Source organism: Rhinoderma darwinii, chromosome 4 (assembly GCF_050947455.1).
Source record: "Rhinoderma darwinii isolate aRhiDar2 chromosome 4, aRhiDar2.hap1, whole genome shotgun sequence".
Classification (NCBI taxonomy): domain Eukaryota; kingdom Metazoa; phylum Chordata; class Amphibia; order Anura; family Rhinodermatidae; genus Rhinoderma; species Rhinoderma darwinii.
This window is the reverse complement of record NC_134690.1, coordinates 205334810-205359506: the sequence shown is the minus strand read 5'-3', so window position 1 is coordinate 205359506 and position 24697 is coordinate 205334810. Positions and strand designations below refer to the sequence as shown.

Here is a 24697-nt window from a genome sequence, read left to right as displayed (position 1 = left end):
TGTCATTTCAGCCGTAAATGACAGCTAGCGTGTGAACATACCCTTAGGGCTCTTTGGATCATTGTAATCAATCTCAGACACCTGTGATAATTAGTTTGCCAGGTGTGCCCAATCAAAGGAAAACTACTTAAGAAGGACGTTCCACGTTATTAAGCAGGCCACAGGTTTCAAGCAATATGGGAAAGAAAAAGGATCTCTCTGCTGCCGAAAAGCGTGAAATAGTGCAATACCTTGGACAAGGTATGAAAACATTGGATATTTCAAGAAAACTTAGGCATGATCATCGTACTGTGAAAAGATTTGTGGCTGATTCAGAGCACAGACTGGTTCGTTCAGATAAAGGCATAATGAGGAAGGTTTCTGACAGACAAATTAATAGGATTAGAAGAGCAGCTGCTAAAATGCCATTGAAAAGCAGCAAACAGGTATTTGAAGCCGCTGGTGCCTCTGGAGTCCCGCGAACCTCAAGGTGTAGGATCCTCCAGCGGTTTGCAAGTGTGCATAAAGCTATTATTCGGCCACCCCTAAACAATGCTCACAAGCCGAAACGGTTGCAGTGGGCTCAGAAATACATGAAGACTAATTTTCAAACCGTGTTGCTTACTGATGAGTGCCGTGCAACCCTGGATGGTCCAGATGGATGGAGTAGTGGATGGTTGGTGAATGGCCACCATGTCCCAACAAGGCTGCGATGTCAGCAAGGAGGTGGCGGAGTCATGTTTTGGGCTGAAATCATGGGAAGAGTGCTGGTAAGCCCCTTTAGGGTCCCTGACGGTGTGAAAATGACCTCTGCAAAGTACGTAGAGTTTATGACTGACCACTTTCTTCCGTTGTACAAAAAGAAGAACCGTGCCTTCCGTAGCAAAATTATCTTCATGCATGACCATGTACCATCTCGTGCTGCAAAGAATACTTCTGTGTCATTGGCTGCGATGGGCATAAAAGGAGAGAAACTCATGGTGTGGCCCCCATGTTCCCCTAACCTCAACCCTATTGGAGCATCCTCAAGCAAAATATATGAGGCTGGGAGGCAGTTCACATCAAAACAGAAGCTCTGGGAGGCTATTCTGACATCCTGCAAAGATATTCAAGAAGAAACTGTCCAAATACTCACAAATTCAATGGATGCAAGAAATGTGAAGGTGATATCAAAGAAGGGGTCCTATGTTAACATGTAACTTGGCCTGCTAAGTTTTTTTTGATTGAAAGAGCTTTTGATTTCTGTAAATATGACCTCCTGATGCTGCAAATTCAACAAATTACCATTTTAGTTCTCTTTACAACCTTAAATGTTTTGATCTCTGTTGTTCATAATAATTTGAATCCGTGCATTTTGAGTTTTTTACTTCTAAAAAAAAAATCTGTTATTAGGAGATTTGTTCAATAAAATTTGCATTATACTCCAACGGTTGATGGCTTGAAGATTATACTGACTGTCATTTGCATCGACTATTTAGAAAAATCAGCGAAAAATAACATTTGCATAATTTGGAATGCGGTGTATATATATAATATGTATGTATATTGGGGACGGATAGGACGTGGGATGGGGTAACATGGAGTGGGCTCACAGGCCGAGCCCTCTCCATACAACAGGTGTTTCGGCTAGGTATTATAACTTTCACTTCAGCGCGATCAACTAGTTTAACCTGTTAAATGCCGTAGTAAATAGCGACCGCGGCATTTAAATAACTAGAAACTGCCCCCCCCCCACGATTCTATTTCATGGGGGCCTGATGGTCCGCCATCTTTGTACTCTTTTGAACCCCTGCCAGAGGGCTTCATAGGAGACTGTCCATATCACGATATACTGCAATACATTAGTATTGCAGTATACCGTGCAAGCGATCTAACGATCGCTGGTTCGTCCCACACTATGTGAAAAAAAATTAAGACAACTGGTATCGATGCGTCCGTAAAAGTCTGAACTATTTCAATATATCACTATTTAGCCCGCACCGTGAACGCTGTAAAAAATAAACGTCAGAATCGCAGTTTTTTGGTCACTTAATCTCCCACAAAAAGTTTAATAAAACGTGATCAAAAAGTCTCATGTACCCCAAAATGGTACCAGTAGAAACTACATCTCGCCCTGCAAAAAAAAAAAAAAGCCCTGACACTGCTCAATCGACGGAAGAATAAAAAAGTTATGTCAGAATGTGGCGACAAAACTCACATTTTTATTTTTAACAATCAGTTTGTTTTTTTCTTGTAGTACAGTAAAAAATTGTGTAGTACCGTGTTAGCCAGAGACAATATGAAATGTTAAATACTTTTGTGTCAAAAAAGACAAAAGTATAATAGGTATGATACCTATTATACCTACCTTTTATACCTTTTATGATACCTATTATACCTACCTACCTATTACCTACCTTTATTGGCATATAGAACTTTTATGGTTAGCCAATAAAGGTATCATACCTATTATACTTTTGTCTTTTTTGACACAAAAGTATTTAACATTTCATTTTTTTTCTTGTAAAACATGAAAACAAAAGTTATAAATTTGGTATCGCTGTAATCGTCTTGACTGGCAGAATTAAGTTAATGCACCATTTTTACCACACAGTGAACGCAGTAAAAACAAAACCAACCAAAAGATTAAGGAATCGCTGTTTTTTTCCTATTTTACCACACAAATATTTCTATTCCAGTTTCCCACTACATTATATGGTACAATAAATTGTAGATTTCCATGGCGCAACTTGTCCTGCAAAAAACAAGCCCTCATATGGCAATATTGATGAAAAAAAAAAAAAAGTTCTAGCTTTTAAAATGTGGGGATGAAAAAACAAAAGTGAAAATCTGAAAAATGGCTGCGACAGGAAAGTGTGTGTGTGTGTGTGTGTGTGTGTGTGTGTACGCACACACACACACAATGCTAATATATAGCATCATGCTATATATTGGCATGATGCAAGGATCCAGTGATGAGCGCTCTCAGCACTTGTCTGTCTTTACTCTTGCCTTGCAGAAGCTGTCTGTATAGATACTAACTGCTGGGGAGAGATTGCAGCAGGAGATTCTGTGACCTGATTAGCTCAGCTGATTTGCTCGTTCACGAGTTGAAAGCAAAGCATCCTGGGATTTAAGGGCACAAGCTCTGGCTTCAATTCCCTTAGCTAAAGTCATAATCAGGAAGTGCCTGCCCATTTCAATATGCAGCAAGAGAAGATTTTACATTTAGGCCTCATGCACACAACCGTAGCCATATGCACGGCCGTGATTTTCGGGTCAGACGGCCCTGGAGTGTCACTCGCGGGCCGTGCACATGGCTGTGTGCATTCATTTCTATGAGCCTGGACCGCAAAACACGGCTGTAATAAGACATGTCCGTTCTTATTGCGGGTCAGGCTCCTGGGCCATGCACGGACCGTGGGAACCACGGTGGTGTACATGGGCCAATTGAAATGAATGGGGCTGCAATTCACCCACAGATTTGCGGGTGAACTGCAGCTGCAAAAATGTTTGTGTGCATGGGGCCTTACTGTCAAGTATTATGACTGGATATCAGGCTAGGAAGTAGCTATCTGCATACTATAGGCATTGTTGGAATTGTAGTGAAAGGCTCTATTCTGCTGTGCATAAAATGATTTTTAGGCAATGTCATTGGAGGTACGCTTTAAGAATAATCTAGTGCTTTGCTCTCTATCTTTCCTAAACCTATCCCACATTCAATAATTGACTGCTTAAAATTTTTATTAATGAAAGTATGATAGTGTAAACTTGTTATTGGGAATTGCATCATAATCACAATATGGGAATGGTTGCATGGTATCAAGGATTTTTAAAATGGAAACCTTGGAAGGATTTCAATGCAACCTGTCAGCATCTTTATGCTTCCCTCTTTGCAGACGTGCTAATTTCAATGATGTGTCACTTATGTGGGTAACTGCTTTTACTTTTGTGAACTTACAGCACAATGCAAGTGCTGGAAGGAGTCCAACATATTCATGAGCAAACGCTCACCATGCCCATCCACTACTGATTGACCGCTTTCTCCCTATGCACAGTAATAGGAAGAAAGCGATCGATCATCAGCGGGTGGGGGGGGGGGTAGTGTTGTATTTTCGATTAGTACCCGTTTAACGGGCAGAATGTACTCCCGTGTAAAAGGACCTTAACTTACTCCATGTGCAAGTTAAAGTTTCTAATCTAAAAATAAAATCAGTGGTCTATGCGGTTTATTAGCTTCATTCACTTGCACGCTACACACTCCATTCATTTCAGTATAGGACAGATTTAGGAAGAGACCTGTATGTTCTCCTTTTTATATAAAAAATGAATTCAAAAGGTGTACATAGCCTTTAAAGTCCTATCACTTTTAAGAAACTAATATCTGGTGGGTTGTAGGGTTTGGTATTTCCTTGTTTAACTTCTTTTATTTTTTTCTCCATTTTAATATCCCATTTTTATATTATCCCATAATCGAATTTCCCCCTGGCCTTTCTTTTTCCTGCCCTGTCCTTATATTTCCCATTCCTAACCGTACGATAGCACAGAATCCCTGTAGTTCATCTCTTAACAGGACACTGGACAAATGCATGAAATTGGAACAGTATTACAAGTCAAAGCAGAATTTTTGTTTCGATCAACAAGATGACTCCCTTTCTACTGACAGTCCAGAAAGCCCTGATGGTAAAATATCAATTCATGTATGCTCTCTGGTCTTAAAAGGTTATTCCTATCTGAGGCATTTTTGGCATATCCACAGGATATGTCTGATAGATGGGGGTCCCAGCTCTGGGACCTGCACCTACAATAGTGTGCAAAAGTTTTAGACAGTTGTGGAAAAATCCTGCAAAGTGAGAATGCTTTTAAAAATAGAAGGGTTCATTTTCTTTTTTTTCTTTTCAAGTAACAAAATGCAAAGTGAGTGGACAGAAGAGAAATCTAAATCAAATCAAACACCCTTTGACTTCCAAAACAGCATCAATTCTTCGAGGTACACTTGCAGACAATTTTTGAAGTAACTCTGCAGGGAGGTTGTTCAAAATTTCTTAGAGAACTTATCACAAATCTTCTGTGGACAAAGGCTTCCTCAAATCTTTCTGTATCTTCATGTATATTCTCTGAACAGTAGATGGGTGTACCTGGGACCCATTGGTTTCTGCCAGTTATGCTGGCACTTAAGCTGATGGCACTGCTGGACATATTCTGATTTCAAAGGGAAGTAAGCATGAAGTGTCTTTGATCTACTGCACGAAGTTTCCTTGGCCAACCATTGTGTCTACGGTCCTCAACGTTGAACAGCACATCTTCAAACCACAGTCTGCTTTGAAATCTGTGCCTGGGAGAGACCTTGCTGATGCAGTGTAATGGCCTTGTATGTTATTGCTGTGCTCAGTTTGCCATAGTGTACCTGTGGCATGAAACTCTCTTCCACAACCTCACCTTTGTAGCAGAGTTTTTGGCAGTTCCTCTTCCAGTCTTAAGCCTCCTACACAGCTGTTTCTGTTCTAGTTAATAGTGTTTCAACCTACATATGAAAGGACCATTATCACCTGTTTGGTATAATTGGTTAATCATACACCTGACTATAATCCTACAAAATCCAAGACTTTGCCTTCAAAACTGCATCAATTCTTCTAGGTAAACTTGCACAAAATATGGTCAGACCAAATATTGATTTGATTTCGATTTCTCTTCTGTTCATTCACTTTGTATTTTTTATCAATTAACAAAATGTAATTAAAACTTTTTGAAAGTATTCTTACCTTGCAGCATTTTTCCACAACTGCCAAAAACCTTTGAACAGTACTGTATATTGAGAACAAGTGTCGCCTGAACCTCGTCTGTTGATGGCAGGGACTAGTGGAGAGCATGGGAGTTACTGAAACCGCCGAGCAAGCGCGTCTGGACTGTTTTCTTAGCTCTCATACAACAGTTCCCGCCTGGAATCTACGGCCAGCGACCGCCGCACTAGACGAAACTGGTTTTGAGTGACCCTTGTTCTCAAAATAGGTGTGCGTCCCTGTTGGGGAAGTCATGGCTCAAAATATATTAGACTGAAATTTAGACCAGTGTTTCAACTGACACTCGCTCTCACACAGGAGATTTATCCAGCTCCAAATCATAGATTATATCGATATATCGGAGAGAAATAGAGACACAGACATTGCTTGTATGCTCAAAAATACTCCCCTGAGGTTTATTGATCAAACAATTACAATAATATAATTCGAAAGGCTTGATCTCAGCCAATCATTTACAATATGATAATAACTCTTTTACAGCCAATGGCATACAATGCGAATATTTCATATTGAGCCAGTCACAGACATACAATACGTTTTCAAAAATAATATAATAATTCTTTATTAGATGCTTACGTTGCTTAACACCTGGTCTATTTCTCTGGCAGGAATACAGTAGCTTGTTCTTTGAATATGACACCTTCACACTCCCCATTTAATATACATTTGGAATGGGTCTCTTCCACTGAAAGTATATTTTTTCCCCCACTCTGATCTCCCCCCACCCCCCTTTTTTTCTTTTGAAAGAGCGGTTTTAGGCTTCGTTCACATCTGCATCAGGGTCCTGTTCTGACGTTCCGTCGGAGCTTCCCATCAGAACGGGACCCTGACTGATTTCAATGGTGACGGATCCTGTGCCAATGGTTTCCGTTTGTCTGAGTTGTGCAAGGGTTCCGTCGTTTTGACGAAATCAATACCGTAGTCTACTAGGCAACAGATTACTTTTATTCACTAATTGGATTCTTTAAGACACTAGGTAAATGTGTATATTTATTGAAATAGGGGGAAAGGGTCTTTGCAGGTGGAGTAGAAATTACATCTCTGCATAATCCGATATCATGCTCGATAATCCATAATCTAATTTAATACAGAGAATATAAGCAAATGGACCATCCATCACAGTCCCAGAGCTGGGACCCGCAGTATTTGTGCCACGTGTGGACTAGCCCTTAGGGTGTTTGGCAGATATTCTCCGCAGTGAATCCGGAGCAAAATCTACATGTGGATTTTGCAGCATATTTCACGCTTTGCATTGAAAATATAATAATTAGTTTACTGAAACCAGACAAACCCTTTAAAGGGTAACGAAACGTTTGACAATCGCTAGAAAAAAAGCGTCAGAAGCGCTCTGTTCGGCTTTTTCCGGAAATCAATGTATCAGAGTACGGGCTCAATAAAAAGTCTGAGCCCGTACTCCGATACACGGGAAAAGCCGAACAGACACGAAGCGGCGGACATGTCATATTTTTTACGGGCCCATTCACACTGTCCGTTAAAAAAACGGCTGTGTAAATAGCCCCATAGACATGCATTAATCTTAATACAGCCGGGTGACGGCCGTTTTAAAAAAACATTCAGATTAACCCAATTACAGTTTACAGACTGACTAACTAGAAATACCCTTTATAAATTCTCTTGTATATTCCAGGTAATACGTATTCTGAGGCAGCATACAATGCCAACACCATTTCACTACCAGCATTGACTGTTGATATAATGTTGTTAATGTGAAATGCTGTATTTCTATTACTCGAGAAATAATCGGGCTGTATTCTCTAAAAAGTTCTAAATTATTATTTGTTTTTTACAATTGTGAGATCAGCACTATAGTTTGTTCCTTGCTATTTTCTCATTTTGTTATTTTTGCCCATTCGCTCACTATTAAAATGACAATAAACAAAACATTTTGTCATTTTCTTATAGATTCCCAGCAAACATCTGGCTGTAGCGTTTTAGCCCAGAACAAAAAAAACCACAGTGCAAAACACCGCTAAATGCTGTATGTGAAACTAGCCTGAGACAGTTTTGATAAATTGGCCCAGTGAATTTAGCTGAAGCTAGAGAGGCCAGTAGTTCTTTGGGGAATTCTTGGAAGACTTTTTTGTTTTGTGGTTGGAGTCCTTTTTGCAGGTTGGCCACTCCTGGGAAGCGTCACCACTGTTCCAAGTCTCCTTTGTATGAAGATCGTGGCCCTCTGCAGTTTAATGATATCCCACATTCATATGTTTCTACTTTAGTTTTTGTTCTCATTCTGAAATTTCCCTTGATCATGCACAACTTTTTGTAGAAAATCGGCAGTGGCAGCATCACTCTTGGTCAGGCTAAATATAGAATTAGGGTCAGATTGAACAGCACTGTTCAAATTACATTATAGGAACTGATTGGTTAGAATTATTGGTACAAAAATGATACAACAATTTATTACCGTGATTGTCAGTATGGTCGCCTCCCCCTCCCATAGGGTGTATTAGAAGTATATAAAGAAAATGTTTGGCAATGAATAAACCATAATGCCATCAAGTTTTTTTTTATTGTTCTGAGGTTTTTTATTCACATGTGTTCTTGTCTATGTCTATAAATGGCTTTACATATAGTTGGTATAGTTGAGAGAGAACTACTCGAAGTGTAACATGAAAAGCGTGAGGCGATGTGTCTCAGAAGCAGGGCTAGCAGACGTGCCTAGCGTGCGACGCATCTCCTATACACAGGGGAGAAATTGGATTGTAGAACAAAAGTAAAATAAACAGCAAAGGTAAAATGTACAAATTGTGCTCTTCTTTAGAACTGCCTAGGACAAGCCACAGCTTTTTAAAGTCTCAAAGTAAATCCCAGCCCATTGAAGAAGTAGCAGAAGAAGAGTACATTGAAGAAATGCAAAGATCGATTGATCCTCTGTTTACATCAATAGAAAAGGACAGCTTGGAGATCGATGGTGAGTATATAGGAGGTTCCACTGAGGATTTGGCAGGTGTATCAATTATAAAACAGACAAAGTGTGGTAAATTAACGTAAGTGCAAATGGCATGGTATAAAGGGGCTCTGTCACCGCATTATAAGTGCCCTATCTCCTACATAATCTGATGGGCGCTGGAATGTAGATAACAGCAGTGGTTTTTATTTTGAAAAACCATCATTTTTTAGCAAGTTATGAGCAATTTTAGATTTATGCTAATTAGTTTCTTAAAGACCAACTGGGCGTGTTTTTACTTTTTACCAACTGGGCGTTGTACAGAGGAGTGTATGACACTGACCAATCAGTGACCAATCAGCGTCCTACACTTCTCATTGTTCCAGCCCAGATTCTTTCACTGCACAATCACACTGTAACAATGGGCTGGAAGATTCCGTCGGAAAAACGGAAACCTGCCGGAATGGTGATGAACAGAAACCATTAGCAATGTTTCCATCACCATTGATATCAATGGTGACGGAAACAGAAGCTGTGGTTTCAGTTTGACTATCCGTTGCGGGGTTCACCAGACGGAAGCTTCCGATGGAACCCCGGAACGGAAAGCCAATGCTGATGTGAGCAGGCCCTAAAGGATATTTTTCTATACGGAAAATAAATTCACTTTAATTTGCATTTTTAGAATCTGTTGTGGCTTCTGGACCAAATCAAGCCTTTAATGGGGTTGGACTTGATACTTTGGAAGAACAAGAAGAAAAGGAAAGGTTTTTTGCTAGGCTTGAAAAAGGTGCTTCATCTACAATTGACTATTCGAAGCTAATTAAGGAACTGGATTCTACTGATTCAACACAACTTACAGCTTATACGCGGTAAGGTCTTCATTGTGTTCTACACGCGTTTTGTTTAGTAACGTAAGGGCTCAATCAGACGAGCGTAAAACTCGTCCGTGTGTGCGTGGAAATCACTCACAGCACACGGACCCATTGATTTCAATGAGGCTGTTCACACATGCAGGAGTTTTCACGCAGCGAGAATCCGTTGTGTGAAACTTACTGCTTGCCCTACATTCGTGTATTTTCATGCACCTACGCGCCCATTGAAGTCAATGCACATCAGTGTGTTGTGCGTGATTTGTACATCAATTCCATTGAAAGAAAAAAAGTGCTTTGCGAGTGCGTGGAAAAACACATGCCACTCACAAAGCACACTAATGCAATAACGCAATGCACACGGACAGATTTTCGTGCGTTTTTTAAATCTGTCACGCTCGTGTGAATGTAGCCTTAAAGTCTTAAAAGGGTTGTCCTATCTAGACCGATCTTTCTTTCTAAATGCAGCACACTTGCCGTTACAACTAGGGAAACTGGGGGGCAGCCACTGTGGGGGAAATGTAATAAAAACAGGAGCCAGCTAATAGGGAAGGGGCCCCGAGCTGGGGTGGTGTCCATATGCACTAATATGATTGATAGGGCTACAACTGTTGATTTCCCACAGAATGTGACATATTTATCCATAGTAATGGAAACCACCCATCAACCATTTTATCCATTTATTTGTGTAAAATTGTTTTGGGCAGCACTGCATTAATACACATTAATCATAATTAAATGGTTTAACACATGTAAAACATCAAAATTACCATTCCTAATTACTTTTTATCCTGTAACTCTTTAATGAATATTTGATTCAGTGATCAAGTAAAAAAACAAGTCGTGAATGGTCTGAGCTTGGCATTTGGCACACATGCCTCTAGGCTAGCTCTGACCTGATGTTTGTATAGTAGGCATCTAAAATTGTGTATTATACTTTCATTTATTTTAGCAATATTGACCATGCTCAAGCAGAGAAGGATGAACCTAAAGATGAAATTGAAGATGCGTCAGGTAAATATAGTAGCGTTCTATTATTCTGGCTAGGCGAGCACAATCTACTTCTAGTGGAAGATCATATTCCCCTCTTTTTCAAAATGGCTTACAGATGCGACCAGTACCAAATAGCTTTTTGCTAATGTATTTTTTTCTTTTGTTTCAGTTTTACTAAGCTTAGTAAAAGTGTTACCATCAGAATAAAAAAGGTCTTTATAATCTGTAGAGATAGATTGATAGGTAATCTATAATATAAAAATGAATGTCTGATTGTCTGTCCTCTATAGGCATCCAAACGCCTGAACCATTTGACACCAAATTTGGCACATAGGTACATCGGGTGTCCAGGAGGGTTTTCATAAAGGTCCTGATCTTGCTGCTGTTCTCTGTTATCATCCATTATCACAGGATCACAATCCAATACTATAAAAGCGAATACAGAAATTTGCTTTTATAGTATAGATATTTTTATCTGGCAGTAGCAGCTGGTGCACTTTACTAGATAATTCTAGATGGGAAGGTACAGTGGAGTGGTTGGCCATAGTAACCAAACAGATTACTACTTTAATTTTCAAAGGGGCCTTGGAAAGATGAAAGCCGGAATCTGATTGGTTGCTATGGGCAACTGCCTAATTTTTCTTTTACACCAGTTGAGATAAACCACCCCCCACTGCACTTCATGCTTTTTGAGCACATATTAAAGTTTTCAGTTATAAATCTTGAAGGGGGTTGCAGCTGCTAGTTCATCTTCCTGACTTCAATGGGATCCTGTGGACCCACTAAGAATTCTTGAAAAATAAAACAAAGTCCAGTGGAAGCTCAAGGCCACTCTAGAAACGTGAAATCAAAATCACACGGCCAAAGTGTATTGCACTTCGCTTTTAAGCCAGCCACTACGCCTTCAGGAGCTAAACTTAGCAAATTTGAACTCAACTGACTGTTAACTTCAATTTTATAAATTCCACCAAAGAACTTTTTGAGTCTTTAATGGCCAGGATGAAAGCTGCATCACGAGCTGCAGAGACTCCTCAGCAAACTTTTGCCTGACCTCAAGCTTATGAAATGCATCATACTATTGCTCGAGCTGTTGAAACTTCTCAGCAATCTTGGGCCTGGCATTCTCAGCAACAGATCAGACAGGTAGCTCTCAGAAGTGCAGAAATTCCTGCTCAAACCCAGGCCAGAAAGCAAGCTGATAGAGTACATCATGTTGTTCTGCATGTTTTTCGCATGGACAATTTTATGTTGTCTGCTCCAGAGTTGGATTAGGTAAAAATCTTTTGTCTATGCGTCTGGCAATAAAATCGGCAATGTTTATCATCCGGCTTTGTCCTAAAGTCTTATGACTCCAACTTCTATCAGTTTAGCAGTCAGGTATTTAGGAGGTTAAAAATTAAACAAACAATGTCTAACTGCCAGGGTATATAGGGCTACTAGCGTTTTCCCCATAAACAAAAAAACAAGGGCATGGATTGGCTTCCTGGGCACCCTTCGAACAAATCCAATTAGCACACGCACGCTTACTTTGTACCCGGGCATCTTTATTCCTGGCATCTGTAAAACGAATAGGCGTGTACTTGATCTCTCTCTAAACTGCCTTACATTGCTCCAGACTCCAAATCCCACAAATCCGCTTGTGAGTCTGTGCGCATTCACAAGTCTCTTTGCTGAAGCGATCCATTGAAAGTCCAGTCAGAAAAAGTAGGCTAAACGCGCACGCTCGGGACCATGCATGTTCATGTCGGTGCCATACACTCTTTTGGTAAGTAGAGAAACATAACTAGCATGGGCGGCCAGGGAGAGTTGAGCGCCTACAGGTTGTAACCTGATTAAACTAAAAGTGACTATAGCGATGGGGGGGGGGCTAGCAAGTTGGATATTTTGCTGGAGAACCATAGAGAAAATATAATTAGTTCTATTTATTTTCTAAAAAAAAAAAGCCATTAGGACAATATTAAACACACTTGCTCTCCCCAGAGTACCCCTTTAACAATATACCTAACACGTCTATTTTTCAAAATTAGCAGTTAATTATAGCGAGGACTTTGAAGATGAGCCTGAAGCCAACAGTCATTTGCTGAGAAAATCAGAAGAAGAAAATGATGACCTAATGGAGTCTAAAAGTCAGGTTAGACTTTTACTTTTAGTCCTGTATTAATTGTAAGGATTTATGCACCGCATATATTGTGTCTGATTGTCAAAAGTTAATACCACAGTAAGCAAGCTGTATACATGACTTGTGACTGAGGGTATGTTCAAAACGGCCGTAGAATCGGAAGCAGAACGCCTCCAAACATATGCCCATTCATTTCAATGGGAAAAACTGCGTTCTGTTTCGACGCATAAAAATACGCCCGCGAAAAGGAAATGCATGTCACTTCTTGAGCCATTTTTTGAGCCGTTTTTCATTGACTGCAGAAAAAACGCTGCGAAAAACGCGAGTTGCTTAAAAAAACTTCTGAAGTTTTTTACTTCGTGTGTGAACATACCCTAGCAATTCAGTCCACTTGACACCAACATGAACCCAATACGTGACTTCTACTCATCTGTTTTGTTCAAGGAGAAAGCAAAAGACATTATAAAAGTCTAAATTCTCTATAAAAAAAATTGTAGAGTTCAATGCAAACTACATGTTATCTGTAAGGGCCTGGTTAACGTCAGGGTTCTGTTCATGGGTTCCATTCAACCTTTTCGTTGGAGAAACCGATGAACGGAAAGCCAAGACGGAAACCATAGCTTCAGTTTGCATTACCATTACGGAAAGTAATCCAATTGCAAATTAAGCATTACCATTAAAATTGATGGTAATTCAAACAAAACCTATGGTTTCCGTTCATCGGTTCCTCCGACGGAACGGTCTAATGGAACCCGACATGATATGAACACACCCTAATCAGCCAGTTCAGGCTAGAGAGAGGGCTACTATAGCAAATCTGTAAAAAAAAAAATATATATATATTTTTTTTTCTTTTTTCAAAAATGCAATAAAATGTGTCATTTTCTCACAAAACACATTAACTGTATAGTCTGGTCCAGAAGTATTTTGAGAGTGACAGTTTTCATCATTTAGCCTCTGTACACCATCACAGTGAATAATAAACAAAGCATTGACGATGTGACTGAAGTGTAGACTTTTAGCTTTAATTCTAGGGATTTAACAATAATATTGCATTAGGAATTACAGCCATTTCCCTACATTTTCACATGCTTAAATGTGATTGGACAATTTATTGATCAGCAGTTTCGTGGACGGGTGCAACCTGTTCCCACCTTATTTCATAACAAATTAAGAAGATAGAAGGTCTGAAGTTGATTTCAAGTGCTGAATTGGCATTTGGTAGCTGTTCATAAGCACTCTTAATATGCGGTCCAAGAAGGTGTCAATGCAAGTTAAGGAGGTCATCATGAGCACTAACAGCGTACCTCCAGTTATACTTTATTTAGAAAAACTATTGTGCAGGAGTGTGCACGATAATTGTTTTTCTAAAGAACTTGTATTAGTGATTTTTCTTGTAACCGCTGCACAGACTGTGTATAGTCCATGCTTCCAGCGGCTCATAGCTCTGCATTAGGAGACAGCGTTTTGCTTGTCTTCATGGCTCCCAGAACGGCCTCGAGTGCTGTAGGATATCTTTACATTATACAGCGCTGGCTTCTCTGGATGCAGGAGCCAAGCAGGACGCTCTCCTAATGCAGTTATGAGCCGCCGGAATTGCAGACTAGAAACGATGCGTGCTGCTGTTAGAACGCCAATCACTAATACACGTTATTTAGAAAGACTGTTATAGTGCACACTCCTGCACTTTAATAGTTTTTCTAAATAATGTATGTATAATTGGAGGTAGCAGAAACCTTTTTTTGATATATTCTTAAAAAGAATTAATGCACTAGCGAGCTCAGCAACACCAACAGACCTGGAAGACCACTAAAGTGGATAATCGCAGAATTATTTACTTGGTAAAGAAAAACTCCTTCACAACATCTAGCCAAGTCAAGAACTCTCTTAACCCCTTCCCTCTTTAGCCACTTTTGACCTTCCTGACAGAGCCTCATTTTTCAAATCTGACATGTGTCACTTTATGTGGTAATAACTCCGGAATGCTTTCACCTATCCAAGCGATTCTGAGATTGTTTTCTCGTGACACATTGGACTTTATGTTACTGGCAAAATTTGCTCGATATGTTCAGTATTTAATTGTGAAAAACACCAAAATTTAGCGAAAAATTGCAAAAATTAGCATTTTTCTCAATTTAAATGTATCTGCTTGTAAGACAGGCAGTTATAATACACAAAATTGTTGCTAATTAACATCCCCCATATGTCTACTTTAGATTGGCATCGTTTTTTGAACATCCTTTTATTTTTCTATGACCTCACAAGGCTTAGAACTTTAGCAGCAATTTCTCACATTTTCAAGAAAATTTCAAAAGGCTATTTTTACAGGGGCCAGTTCAGTTGTGAAGTGGTTTTGAGGGCCTTATATATTAGAAACCCCAAAAAAGTCACCCCATTTTAAAAACTTCACCCCTCAAAGTATTCAAAACAGCATTTAGAAAATGTCTTAACCCTTTAAACATTTCACAGGAATTAAAGCAAAGTAGAGGTGAAATTTACAAATTTCATATTTTTCTGCAGAAATACATTTTTAATACAATTTTTTTTATAACACAGAAGGTTTTACCAGAGAAATGCAACTCAATATTTGTTGCCCAGTTTTTGCAGTTTTAGGAAATATCCCACATGTGGCCGTAGCGTGCTACTGGACTGAAACACCGGCCTCAGAAGCAAAGGAGCACCTAGTGGATTTTGGGGCCTTATTTTTGTTAGAATATATTTTAGGCACCATGTCAGGTTTGAAGGGCTCTTGCGGTGCCAAAACAGTCAAAATCCCCCAAAAGTGACCCCATCTGGGAAACTAGACACCTCAAGGAAATTATCTAGGGGTGTAGTGAGCATTTTCACCGCACAGGTTTTTTACAGAAATTATTGGAAGTAGGCCGTGAAAATTAAAATCAACATTTCTTCAAAGAAAATGTAGGTTTAGCGATTTTTTTTTCTCATTTCCACAAGGACTAAAGGAGAAAAAGCACCGCAAAATTTGTAAAGCAATTTCTCCCGAGTAAAACAATACCTCACATGTGGTAATAAACGGTTGTTTGGAGACACGGCGAGGCTGAGAAGGGAAAGAGCGCCATTTGGCTTTTGGAGTTCACATTTAGCAGGAATGGTTTGCGGAGGCCATGTCACATTTACAAAGCCCCTGAGGGGACAAAACAGTGAAAACCCCAAACAAGTGACCCCATTTTGGAAACTATACCCCTTGAGGAAATTATCTAGGGGTATAGTGAGCATTTTGACCCCACAGGTTTTTTGCAGAAATTTTTGCAAGTAGGCTGTGAAAATGAAAATCTACATTTTTTCAAATAAAATGTAGGTTTAGCTAATTTTTTCTCATTTCCAGAAGGACTAAAGGAGAAAAAGCACCACAAAATTTGTAAAGCAATTTCTCCCGAGTAAAACAATACCCCACATGTGGTAATAAACGGCTGTTTGGACACACGGCAGGGCTTAGAAGGGAAAGAGCACTATTTGACTTTTTGAGATCACATTTAGCAGGAATGATTTGCGGAGGCCAGGTCACATTTGCAAAGCCCCTGAGGGGACAAAACAATGAAAACGCCCAAAAAGGGACTCCATTTAGGAAACTACACCTCTTGAAGAATGCATCTAGGGGTGTAGTGAGCATTTTGACCCCACAGATGTTTCATAGAATTTATTAGAATTAGGCAGTGAAAATAAAAACAGTCCTTTTTCTTCAATAAGACGTAGCTTTAGCGCAAATTTTTTCATTTTCTCAACAAATAAAGGAAAAAAAGAACCCAACATTTGTAAAGCTATTTCTCCCGAGTACGGCAATACCCCATATGTGGTCATAAACTGCTGTTTGGGCAAACGGCAGGGCTCAGAAGGGAAGGACCGCCATTTGGAGTGCAGATGTTGCTGGATTGGTTTCTGGGCACCTGTGGGCCCAAAACAGTGGAAACCCCCCAGAAGTGACCCCATTTTGTAAACTACACCCCTCAATGCATTTACCAAGGGGTGTAGTAAGCATTTTAACCCTGCAGGTGTTTTGTAGAAATTAGTGTGCGCTCAATGTTGCAGAGTGAAAATGGGATTTTTTTCCATAGATATGCCAATATGTGGTGCCCGGCTTGTGCCACCATAACAAGACAGCTCTCTAATTATTATGCGGTGTTTCCCGGTTTTAGAAACACCCTACATGTGGCCCTAATCTTTTGTCTGGACATATGACAGGGCTCAGAAGTGAAGAGTACCATGCGGAGTGGAGGCCTAATTTGGCGATTTACAAAGTATTGGTTCACAACTGCAGAGGCTCAGATGTGAAATAATAAAAAGAAACCCCTGATAAGTGACCCCATTATGGAACTGCACCCCTCAAGGCATTTATTAAGGGGTGTAGTGAGCATTTTCACCCCACAGGTCTTTTCCATAAATGAATGCGCTGCGGATGGTGCAAATTAAAAATTTATATTTTTCCCTAGATATGCCATTCAGTGGCAAATATGTCATGCCAAGCTTATGACGCTGGAGACACACACCCCAAAAATTGTTAAAAGGGTTCTCACGGGTATGACGGTGCCATATATGTTGAAGGAAACTGCTGTTTGGGCACGCTGTAGGGTTCAGGGCCGAGGGAGCACCATTTGGCTTTTGGAGAGCGGATTTTGCTTGGTACTATATTTGTTTGAGTATTGCTGGTGTTTTATAATGTGGGGGTACATGTAAGCGGGGCGGAGTATATAAGGGGCATAGTCAGGTGGTATAAAAAAATAAAAATAATCCATAGATGTGTGTTACGCTGTGAAGCAATCCTTTCTGCACAGGCCGGTGTCGCACTGATAAATGGTGTCATTTCTTATCCCCCTTTTGGTCCACACTCCGCGCCTTTGTAGTTTGGGGAATTTTGCTGGGAAAGTATTATCCTGGTATAATACGGGCACCGTCGCTTCCATCGGATATGATTGGGCCCTCCCTTCCTGGTTCCCTAATTTTAGGTCCTTGATAAATCGCCTCTTGAAACAGAAGAAATGTTCTCCTCGGGCACAACTGCATATTTTTTTATTTCCTGACTTATTGGAGCCATAACTAATTTTATTTTTCATAGACGTAGCGGTATGAGGGCTGGTTTGTTGCGGGACGAGCTGTAGTTATTATTGGTACCATTTTGGGGTACATGTGACTTTTTGATCACCTTTTATCCTATTTTTTGGGATGCCAGGTAAACCAAAAAACGCAATTCTGGCACAGCTTTTTTTGGTTTTTTTTTATACAGAGTTCACCACGCATTATAAACTACATGTTACCTTTATTCTGCGGGTCAGTACGATTCCGGCGATACCTCATTTATAGAACTTTTTTATGTTTTACAACTTTTTGCACAATAAAATTACTTTTGTAAAAAGAATGTATTTTTTCTGTCGCCAAGTTGTGAGAACCATAACGTTTTAATTTTTTTGTCGACGGAGTTGTATGAGGGCTTGTTTTTTGCGGGACGAGCTATAGTTTTTATAGGTACCATTTTTGGATACGTGCGACTTTTTGATCACTTTTTATTGTAATATTTGTAGGGCAAAGTGACTAAAAAACAGAAACTCTGGTAACGTTTTTTACGGGGTTTTTTTACGCTGTTCACCGCGTGCAATAAATAATATAATATTTTGATACCTCCGGTCGTTACGGTCGTGGCGATACCAAATACATATGGTTTATTATTATTTTTCAATAATAAAGGACTTGATAAGAGTAAAAGGGGGATTGTGTGTTATTTGATTACTTGAAACTTTTATTGTTTTCAAACTTTTATTTTTTGCACTTTTTTTTACACTTTTTTATACTTTTTTTACACTTTTTCTCAAGTCCCACTAGGGGACTTGAAGGTCCAACGGTCAGATTTTTTTTTTTCTAATACATTGCACTACCTATGTAGTGCAATGTATTAGATCTGTCAGTCATTCACTGACAGCAAGCCGTTTAGGCTTCGCCTCCCGGCGGGGCCTAAATCGGCTTCCGTAATGGCAGAGCAGGAGACCATTGTGTCTCCTGTTGCCATAACAGCAGTCGCCAGTCCCGATTGCCTGTCAGGGCTGGCGATCTGCTTGTAACCGCTACGATGCAGCAATCGCTTTCGATTGCTGCATCGAAGGGGTTAATGGCAGGGATCGGAGCTAGCTCCGGTTCCTGCCGTTACAGGTGGATGTCAGCTGTACAGTACAGCTGACTTCCACCGCTGATGACGCCGGATCAGCTCCTGACCCGGCGCCATCTTGCCGGCAGCTACGGAAGCCGATCAGGCTCCGCCGCCGGGCGGATCTTGACCGGCTTCGGTGCTAGGCAGACCGGGAGGCCAGTATTAGGCCTCCGGTTGCCATTGCAGCCACCGGAACCCCGGCAATTTCATTACTGGGGTTCCGATGAGCTGCAAACACCTTAAGTGCAGCGATCGCGTTTGAGCGCTGCACTTAAGGGGTTAATGGCGGGGATCGAAGCTAATTTCGGTCCCCGCCGTTACAGTCGGATGTCAGCTGTAAGATACAGCTGAGATCCGGTGATGATGGGACCGGCTCAGCTTCTGAGCCGGTGCCAAACGTTTGACGTACATGTACGGCAAAATGCGGGAAGTCAGTACTTTCCATGACGTACATGTACGTCAAATGTCGGGAAGGGGTTAAGGAGGCTGGTGTATCATTGTCAAGCCTACAATGAAAAGACTCCTTCGTGCAAACAACTGGTTTCACACAAGAACAGAACAGCCAGAATAGACTTTGCTAGAAAATATCTAAATGAAAAAAAAACGTCCCGTTCTGGAAGAAGATTGTTCTGACTGATAAAACCAAGATGAACTTGTACCAGAATGATGGGAAGAGAACAGTATGTAAAAGGGAAAGGAAGGGCTCATGATCTGAAGAATACTACATCATCTGTCACACATGGTGGCGCTCGGGCACTCGTGTTATGGCATGGGCACTTATGGCTACCAGTGACCTATATAGACCTAAATAAAGATATCTGCTTCAATTTCACTGTCAAACACTTCTGTTCATGAAAGGTGTAGAGTGAGTGGAAAATAGAAAAAAGGAAAATAAAAGCGGAGTATGCCCACTTGACTGTTTTCATTTGGCCTATCACTTTATGGAGAGTGGCTACGTCTCTGACGGGAACAATGCTTTTCTGGATTTTTAAAGATCCCAGCTGTTGCATACCACAGTTTTATTGCATATTCCATGAATATGTCATTAGTGTTTTATTGTGCTAATTTTAGGTACATTTATTAAGATTCCCCCATTCACTATATTTCTAACATTCATTAGAAAGTTGTATTTACCATATTTCTCTATAAAAAAAAAATTGTTTAATTCATAATCTAAGACTTTAACAGAATTATTTTTTCTAAACCGTTTTGGATTATTTTAAGAATTTTAGTTAATATTTCTATTAAGAGAATATTTTCTTATTTTAAGGCTCGTCATGAAGAGGAAAAGCATGGAATGCTTGCTAAAGGTGAGTCAATAGACATGGATGTAGGTTGAGCCATATTCTAGGTTTTAATAACTATTAGGAATGAATTGCAATAAAGGGTGTCCTCATAATAATGAATGAGTTAGTAAACGCTGTGTACGCTTGCGTGTTTTTTTTTTCTATTGCAACTAATGGTTCAAATTAACCTGTTCTTGACATACTCCTACTTCAAAATTTGGAAACTCAGAGCCATTTTATTTATGAATGTATGAATTTTCTATTCCCATTGAAAAGCAAAAACGTCTCAAAAAAATACTACCAAGATTAGCAATGACCTAATTTCAGTGGGGGACAAATTTTCAAGGTCACCATTTGCTGTGGTTGTTAGAAAACGAACACTTTTGTTCATAACTAAAGTCTACTTAAAAATAAAAAAAATATTGCAAACATTGTACTTCTAAATACTCTTGTATTTCCGACATATTGTAGGCACCCCCCTCTTTCCTGTATTGTCCGCATAAACACTAGAGCAGGGGGTGCATTTTATGGCAGCTGAGATGAATGGTAGTCAATTGACTTTTATTTATATATATATATATATATATATATATATATATATATATATATTATATATATATATATATATATATATATACTTTTAAAATATGACTGCAAACAGCTTGCCATTAAATTCAATTTGAAATACCCTGTGTAGTTTATATGAGGCCTATTTGTACACTGCTGGATTTAAAAACACCTCGTAAAAAAGAAGTGACAGGTCTTAAAACCCTTCGAAAATATGCCTCAAAATATACTTTAAAATAAGCTTAAAAAAGCGCTTTGTAAATCAGTTTTCAAAATGCCTGGATTGAGGCTGATTTTCTCTTGAAATCAGCCTTGTGTTTTTCAGTCGGAACCTATGCAATATGAACATAGTCTTATAGTCTCCGAGAAGTGATGGAATACAGCCCCTTTCCCTAGAGACCATAGAGTGACAGCGGAGATGCATATAGAGATATATATATGTTTGTTCAAAGATAGGCAGCACTCCAAGTGAAGTTGAGAAAAGTAGCTTTTAATAGCCCTCGTGCACTTTTTTCACCTTGACTTGGAGTGCTGCCCATCTTTGGACACATATTGGAGGATTTGGAACAGTGATCAGGTTGCCAGGGCGTGCACCCATAGCTGAACAATGATAGCTGATAAGTTTTTTTACTAATGTTCTTAAATTCCTTTTAGTCTTGCTGATCGACTCCATGGATTCAATAACTGACACTCAAAAGATTTTGCAGCAAACACAAGATGAAACTGAATCTGTATTGCCCCAAGGAACAAATGAGGCAATGGACACAGGTGGGTGACAGACCTTTCTAAACTGACTATATAGGTAAATCCTGGCTCAAATGATCACAATGAATATTAACAATAAGTATTTTTTCAGGCTGGAGCAGGCAAAAAGTCAGGTGAAATCCAAACACCTAGAAATAAAACAAAAGTAAATAAAGTTTTTCACTTCTCGAAAAGCACTGAGAAACACACAGTCCAACCAACTTGTTTTCAATGTATGTAATTCTATTCCTGAATTTTTACATGGGAGGACACTTATTACTATCTCATTTGTAGATGTGAATGGACGAGAGCAGAGGGCCTAAGGGAGAAACTGGATTTTCCAATACATGTTGACGTATTGCTTTTATAATTCTAGTGTTAATGAAACTCTTTTTTTTTTTTTTTTTTGTTTTTTTGTTCTACGGTTAGGAAAAAAACTGCACAGTGTGAACGATATTGAGAGTTACCATGTGTATAGGTTTCGATGTAGAGAGGGTTTATGTAATTTAAAAAAAACGTTTATTAAGTTGGTATTACATCAAATTTGGACACACAAATACTGAAATGATTTATTGTGTTACATGCGTCAATTGACAGTTTGTTTAATTTGGGGCATATGGATTTAATAGGGGAGATATTCTTATGGATGACCCAGTTGTCCGCTGTAGAGGGAAGTGAACACTTCCTGGCTGCTTACCCTGGCAATAACCGCTCCTTACGGGGGGCCTTGTAGCAAAACACCCTGCAATTAGCAAATCTTCAGGGGACCTTTTTCAGATCGGTAAGGGTTGTCCGAACTGTCCAAAAGATTTCAAAACTGTGCACTTTTTTGTTAGTATAAATTTTAAAAGCATCATAGAATTACCCTTCAACTTTAATAACCATGCATATTGTACCAAGTGAAATGTAGCATTTATTCAGATATTGGTATTATATACACTACCGTTCAAAAGTTTGGGGTCACCCAGACAATTTTGTGTTTTCCATGAAAACTCACACTTATATTTATCAAATGAGTTGCAAAGTGACTAGAAAATATAGTCAAGACATTGACAAGGTTAGAAATAATGATTTTTATTTGAAATAATAATTTTCTCCTTCAAACTTTGTTTTCGTCAAAGAATGCTCCATTTGCAGCAATTACAGCATTGCAGACCTTTGGCATTCTAGCTGTTAATTTGCTGAGGTAATCGGGAGAAATTTCACCCCATGCTTCCAGAAGCCCCTCCCACAAGTTGGATTGGCTTGATGGGCACTTCTTGCGTACCATACGGTCAAGCTGCTCCCACAACAGCTCTATGGGGTTGAGATCTGGTGACTGCGCTGGCCACTCCATTACGGATAGAATACCAGCTGCCTGCTTCTTCCCTAAATAGTTCTTGCATAATTTGGAGGTGTGCTTTGGGTCATTCTCCTGTTGTAGGATGAAATTGGCTCTAATCAAGCGCTGTCCACAGGGTATGGCATGGCGTTGCAAAATGGAGTGATAGCCTTCCTTATTCAAAGTCCCTTTTACCTTGTCCAAATCTCTCACTTTACCAGCACCAAACAACCCCAGACCATCACATTACCTCCACCATGCTTGACAGATAGCGTCAGGCACTCTTCCAGCATCTTTTCAGTTGTTCTGCGTCTCACAAATGTTCTTCTGTGTGATCCAAACACCTCAAACTTCGATTCGTCTGTCCATAACACTTTTTTCCAATCTTCCTCTGTCCAATGTCTGTGTGCTTTTGCCCATATTAATCTTTTCCTTTTATTAGCCACTCAGATATGGCTTTTTCTTTGCCACTCTGCCCTGAAGGCCAGCATCCCGGAGTCGCCTCTACATTGTAGACGTTGACACTGGCATTTTGCGGGTACTATTTAATGAAGCTGCCAGTTGAGGATCTGTGAGGCGTCTATTTCTCAAACTAGAGACTCTAATGTACTTGTCTTGTTGCTCAGTTGTGCAGCGGGGCCTCTCACTTCTCTTTCTACTCTGGTTAGAGCCTGTTTGTGCTGTCCTCTGAAGGGAGTAGTACACACCGTTGTAGGAAATCTTCAGTTTCTTGGCAATTTCTCGCATGGAATAGCCTTCATTTCTAAGAACAAGAATAGACTGTCGAGTTTCACATGAAAGCTCTCTTTTTCTAGCCATTTTGAGAGTTTAATCGAACCCACAAATGTAATGCTCCAGATTCTCAACTAGCTCAAAGGAAGGTCCGTTTTATAGCTCCACTAAACAGCAAAACTGTTTACAGCGGTGCTAACATAATTGCACAAGGGTTTTCAAGTGTTTTCTAATCATCCATTAGCCTTCTAACACAGTTAGCAAACACAATGTACCATTAGAACACTGGATTGATGGTTGCTGGAAATGGGCCTCTATACACCTATGTAGATATTGCATTAAAAACCAGACGTTTGCAGTTAGAATAGTCATTTAGCACATTAACAATGTATAGAGTGTATTTCTGATTAATTTTAATGTTATCTTCATTGACAAAAACTGTGCTTTTCTTGCAAAAATAAGGAAATTTCTAAGTGACCCTAAACTTTTGAACGGTAGTGTATTTATATGGAAGACCTTTATTTGGCAGTAAAAATAGGACTGCAGGGGAGTTCAGGATTCTGATCCTGTTCCTGTTTTTTATAGCTACATTTTCAGTCAACTTTTCAAAGTTTTTTTCATTTTTATATATTTTTTTAACTATGCCTTTTCTAATAATTGTAATGCATCTGCACACACTCCTTTTTCAGCTTGCTTATTTTAATTTCAGCCTTGATAATAAAGTGAGAGATTATTTTAATTCTGTCAACTGTGCTTATGCCATGTTGTCTATGCCCCAACTGAGCAGTAAGGTTTTTTTAATTTTATTTTTCCTTTTTTGTGTATTTTGAAGGTATTTCAAATCAGTACACAAACAACAGTGACATGGAAGCTTTGCATGAAGCATACCAAAACCTTGACGCATCAATAAAAGACAGAGAACAAACCAATTCTCTTAAAGTTACAGACGACGCAATCACACCATATGAGCATGCTATTGATTCAAAGGAGAATAGCATTAACAAAGCACTTACGGGTGATTCAGGTAACACTCAATTTAAGTAGAATAAAGTCAATATTTTTATGGCATTAAAGAGGCTCTGTCACCAGATTTTGCAACCCCTATCTGCTATTGCAGCAGATAGGCGCTGCAATGTAGATTACAGTAACGTTTTTATTTTTAAAAAACGAGCATTTTTGGCCAAGTTATGACCATTTTTGTATTTATGCAAATGAGGCTTGCTAAAGTCCAACTGGGCGTGTTTA

The 24697-nt window shown here is 39.5% G+C and overlaps 1 protein-coding gene across 10 annotated transcripts in view; it reads left to right on the top strand.

The window, feature by feature from the left end:
• The window catches only part of CEP162 (centrosomal protein 162), a 110457-nt gene that overhangs the window by 29092 nt on the left and 56668 nt on the right, over nucleotides 1-24697 (top strand). For 4 of the 10 annotated variants that reach the window (XM_075862093.1, XM_075862095.1, XM_075862096.1 and 1 more), the window contains 7 exons: nucleotides 8542-8691; nucleotides 9350-9536; nucleotides 10489-10550; nucleotides 12557-12660; nucleotides 20073-20112; nucleotides 21310-21423; nucleotides 24285-24476. In XM_075862093.1, coding sequence (XP_075718208.1) covers nucleotides 8542-8691; nucleotides 9350-9536; nucleotides 10489-10550; nucleotides 12557-12660; nucleotides 20073-20112; nucleotides 21310-21423; nucleotides 24285-24476 — 849 coding nt within the window. The other 6 variants (XM_075862094.1, XM_075862097.1, XM_075862099.1 and 3 more) reach the window with 5 other exon arrangements.